The sequence below is a fragment of the Aplidium turbinatum genome, chromosome 4, assembly GCF_918807975.1.
Source record: "Aplidium turbinatum chromosome 4, kaAplTurb1.1, whole genome shotgun sequence".
NCBI lineage: Eukaryota > Metazoa > Chordata > Ascidiacea > Aplousobranchia > Polyclinidae > Aplidium > Aplidium turbinatum.
The window spans coordinates 30598894-30604306 of NC_137475.1; the positions used below are offsets into that span (position 1 = coordinate 30598894).

Consider the following 5413-nt stretch of genomic DNA (forward strand, 5'->3'; position numbering starts at 1 on the left):
TTGAATCTTTCATGAACCTACCATCTCCGTGTACAATGTTACGACGCTCGGGCAAGTAGCCTATACACAAGTACTTTTGGAGGCTACCAAAAGAAAAAAATATTTCTTTCATGGCGTATGATAAATTCATAGCTTTTTGTCATTCCTGCTTAATGGCGAAGGCCTGAGGCTACGAACGAAGCACAATTCGAGGCTGACTGGTATTGCGAAAATTGAAGTTTTGCTGAACATTTATATAAATTTGACACTTTCTTCAAGCAGGTGTAGCATTATTAAATTCTTCAATTTTGACAAAAAGAAGTGAAACGGCAAAGTAGCCTATGGCTTCAACTGTTTAGAAAGTAGAAATAAAGCAGATGATTTAAAAATCACAAGCAAAGCAATATCGCAGTTTCAGCAACCTACATTTTGTAATACCAGGCCACTTGTTGGCTACACATAAAGCAAAAATAAGAGCTCAAGATTGTTATTATTTTTAATCTACATGCCGTAATTGCTCAAAAGCTTGAAGTTTGAATGTTTAACAAGATGATACAGTTTTTTAGCATCGAAATTTCGCAGATACTGCTTAAGTTAACGATTATGTATTGCATTGATACAGGCCAGCAGACCAAATCAATGAACGACTGAGTAGCCTACGGTTTAACCACACAGTATGGCTTGATATATCTAAATCTATAAACTAGGCTACTGAGCTGACTTTATTGCGAAATTTCAACTATTTTACTTACAATTTTTCTTATCAACTTTGATGCATAGCCTTAGATCTGTAGCTTACTCATAACTTGTATTTGCATTCTGTAGCAGGTTTGAGATTCCACTTATTTTGTTTTGTACGTTATTTCTTTTTTGCATATGAACTTTTTTTGTTTTTACTAACTGCGAGTCAGAAAAACCATCGATTTGAAGACGTGCATCAAAAAATTTGACAGATTTTAGATCTCTTGATTAATATGGGGGGAAATGCATCAAATTTAGAATATCTGATTAACAAAATTGCAATGTAATTGTAATCCAGTATAGAAGATCCAGGGAGGAAACACTTGGTCACGTGCCTCCAAATTCGAAAAAAAAAACATGTAGCCTAAATTGTTTCGTTTTGGCAATACTTTCTCAGTAGCTTCGTCAGCTTAATCACATTGTAGGCCTACCGACTTAATAACGGTTCCACACCGCAAGGCTCATCCTGTTAGCAATTGAGAAAATAATGCATGGTTTCAAAGTAAAACATTGCTCATTCAACCAGTTCAAGGCTGTGAACTAAGCGAATGGCAGTAGAGCAAGTGACAACTAAGCTAGCAACATTTCAGCAAGTGGCTAAAATTGGCAAATAATAAAACTGAGCAAATAACAACAGGGGAAGCCGAAACTTGGCATGTCACAAGTCAGCGAATTCCGTTTAGCAAGCGATGACCATGCAAGTCTGATGCTAGCTGAAAACCTCATTTGTTGAGTTAGACAGTAGCCGAAATGCACTTGCTGAGTTGTCACATACCGAGTGGTTCGACCGCCGGCTGCGAAGAGATTGAAATTGGATGGCAAAATCTCATGTGTCTGCTCATTAATTGGAAGGGAGTTGTAGAAAAACAAAGAGCAAAGATAATTACAAGTGGGCCGCGAAAGTTATTTTAGCAAATAAATATGTTCATTTTTGGCCATTGCGATAAAGGGCATGAGAAGCACTGTCATAAGAGTTTTCAAAATTTTGCGTAAAAGTATGAAAAACACATAGCCTACAAAAGTTCAGCTCTTTATGTTGGAATGTCATTGTGCAAAATGATAGCTTTCTCAACGAGTTGTTCTTGTAAAGATAAATAGGTAAATGATGTGTACAAAGTCTCCCTCGATTGGAGGTCTACTTGCATTCGGTGGATTACCTGGGAGACTGTGCAAAAACTTTTCAAAAAACTAAATTGCTGAAGTGCTTCTGTCGTGATAATAAATGGTTTTAAATTTAACTTTAATATTGTACTAAAACTTAAACGTCTACAAACGTTTAGTTTGGATGATTATGATTAAATACAAAGTGTGCAATATTAAATAATAACTTATTGGGCCACAAAAAGCGATTAAAACTATGTAAAATTTATTAAACATTTTCTAGGGTCAACCACCCGGAACCCCAACTAAAAATTTGCTTTTTTGAACCTCAAGTTTTAGTTTTGTTAATTCTTTCTTAAAAATTTTGCTTTATCGGAACTTTGATGACCCTCCAAGTTTTTTAGATCCACTGCAGTCATTGGCATGTTGTTAGTACCGTAAAATATTGAAATGAAAAATTTTACATCTGCTTTTTAACTCAATTCATACATAGTTTATTTGAAAAAGAATATAGATATCGTATAAATCTGCCTGTATAACTTGTTGCACGTGATATCGGAGTATAGCTTAAGCCGAATCAAGGATAATAGATTTTGATTTCATAATTTACCATTTATTTCACAGGGCAATGCAAATATTGACCCAAATCTACACATAGATTACAATTAAAATTTGTTTTTACTTGCTGCTGCAGAATTTAGATTAGTCATTCTTCCTCTTTTTTTTTCTTTTTTTTTTTTTTATCTCTGAGACCATGAATAACACGAAAGAAAAGCCTAAAGTTCCAACACTTTTGGAGCTAGCTCTTCCACGAAAAAAGAAAGTACCATCAAGCAGCCAAAGTGATGATTCTGAGCATGATATTCTTCTAAGGGAAAGTTCTTTAAAACCTCCTGATTCAAAACATAATAAATCTACTCCTCAAAGCAAAGGATTGAAAAAGAATCAAATTGTGCAGCCATCTCCAAACACCAAAAGGAAAAAGTTCAAAAGCAAGAAGTATGAAAAAATGATGAAAGGTTTTGTAAAAGATGCTACAAGTACACCAGAATCTATCAGTTTGACAGCCCCTGAAAGTGAAGCAAAAGAACTAAACACCACTGCAGCTTACAAAAGCTTACAAAATCCTCCATTCAACATGACAAACATGACCGGTAATCAATAAAAATTAAACTACATTGAACGTTAGATAAACGTCAGTTTGACTAATTTTTGAGAGAGACGCAATTTAATCCTATGAATCTGGCTGTTCTGTCAATCGATAAAACATAAAAATCTCTTTCAAAGCATTATGTTCACACCGATTTTTCATTAAAAATCTGTGTTATTTAGGTTCTAGTGGGATTTATTCGACTTCATATCGCCAGTTCAGGTCAAATTTGACAAGAGACAATCAATCACTTGATGTGGGGCAGAAAACTCGAAACTACCACATCAAAGTCATCCGTCGTGGGATTCCAGACATTGTATCCACTGACGTTCGTGGAAGGGCGATTTCAATCACAACTCAAGGTCAGCTGACGATTTTATGACTTGTTCCACTTCTTTTATTGAAAATAATTTTGGGTTTAATAATTTTTTTTGGAAAAAGTTTGACTCTTATTTTTTGTACATATTGTACAAATGGAGCGTCAGGGAATAGAAGCGTCAGGGTCTATTAGCCTATCTGAGTAGCTGAGAATGCAGAGTGATCGTTGGTTCTTCTCTACTTGTTGTTCAGAACTTGTATCCTTTCAATTTATTACACCTTAGTTTAAGGTGCGGTTCTTTGGAACACACAACTTAAGATTTTTATTGTATAGAACAATCGTAAAAAAGCATAATAATATTGTTGATAATGTAATAAAATAAAAAGATAAGATGTTTGGATATTGTGGATGTTATGAAAGTGGGTCTTTTTTAGAAAGAAAGCTTCGTTGCAGTTTTACGCCGTAAAGGTGACATTTAAAAGTCTTAATGTTATTAAAAAAGCACTTTTAGATTTATTGTTGAGGTGCCAATATTATGACATTTGGACGTCAAAGTTAAACTTCCTAGTCCGGAAAAAGCGGCACATGAACGGACGCATCTGCCGAATCCCCTCAAACGTCAAATTGTTTTTTCTTGAACGACGGTATGAGCTTAAGGAAATGTTTGTACAGTTGCAGTAACTTAAAGAAAGCATTTATAAACAATGCTTAAGAAGTTAAAGCTTAAATGGATCCTGTTTGCTTGAGACTATCGTTTTTATACATAAATGTTTCGTTTCTTGACTTCACAACTCATCACTATCTGAAAAAATAATATCCTATATGTCCTAAATATTACTTCTTTACACTTCAATGATTAATATTAAAATATAAACTTCAAGTTTAAGGTAGTTTTTAAAAGAGCTGTGGAGTCAGAGTCGAAGGGATTTTGGAGTGTCTAAAAACAAGGCCTACTCCAACTCCGACTTAATACAAAACAATCAATAAAAACTTTGTCTGCAATCTTTATTCAAAATATTGTTTCTTGTTTTCCGTATTGCCCTCAAAAACTTCATTAGATAATGGAAGCGTTGGCCAGTTATAAACCGAAGAGTCGCAGTCGTACATTTTTCGCCCGACTTCAGAGCCCTGGTTATAAGCCTAGTAATGCGTGAGCAACATTATGAAAATTGCATTCCAGTTAATACATTTTGCAATTGTAACCTGTTGTAGTTTTTGCGTCACGTCAAAATTACAAAGCGTAAAGATTAATTATAAAGCAAAAGTTCCTTTGTGTACTGTCGTTTTTCGTTACTTTTTACATCTTTTCAATATTGGTTTTCAAGCACAGTTTAAAAATTGTTTGAATTTATGCAGTTATATGCTTGTAATCTCATGACGTGAGAAATCAAGAAAACTCTACATAATTCCAGCACAGTAAGATGCTAAATAAATGATATTTTAATCATAGAGCGTCCACCTTAAGATTTTGAACATTTTCGAGTGGAAGTATCGTGATCGTACAGTTTGTTTCATTTCCAGCAAGGAATTGTAAAATTACCTTTCATTAATAAATAATGGCCATGTAAATAAGAATGTACATCGGCTAGTTAAAACGGCCCTGAAGTATTGAAAATTTATCTCGAGAAAAAGAGTGTCGTCTTACTAATGCAGCATTTTCTAAAGTTGAGGGACAAGGCTACAATGTGTTGCATTAAAAAAATAAAATTTTACACAATTCCATTAAAAGATAAGCTATTTGTATTTTGTCGGTTGTTTCGCTGCTGTGCTACTTTATACATTTTATAAGTTATGATGTAGGCTGAAGACAACGCAAAAAAAGACAAAGAAGAAACGAGCTAAAATAAAACACGAGGAGCTGATTAACCAAGCTTTTATCATGCGTTAAATTATTTAAGAGTGCATTTGTTAACCCTGCAACATTGTTTTTCAAATGCGTATCACCCAAAGGGAACCTTTTGCTCAAGATCAAATGAACACAACTATGTGCAGTTAAAATTCGTTAAAGCATTTAAATCTATAAATTAAGCTTTTTCATTTTGAAAGCGTTTGCATGCGGTACGTGCTTTGTTGCTATCCTGGTAACTATTCCGTATTTTAATGGTGACCAGAAGGGTTCTAAA

General features: G+C 34.3%; 1 protein-coding gene across 1 annotated transcript in view; it reads left to right on the forward strand.

Moving 5' to 3' along the window:
* The first annotated feature begins 2575 nt into the window (after positions 1-2575).
* LOC145769053 (uncharacterized) overlaps positions 2576-5413 on the forward strand; it is an 11041-nt gene continuing 8203 nt past the window's right edge. Inside the window, exons 1-2 of the mRNA XM_082580650.1 lie at positions 2576-2975; positions 3154-3333. Coding sequence (XP_082436776.1) covers positions 2576-2975; positions 3154-3333 — 580 coding nt within the window. The remainder of the gene's footprint in view (positions 2976-3153; positions 3334-5413) is intronic.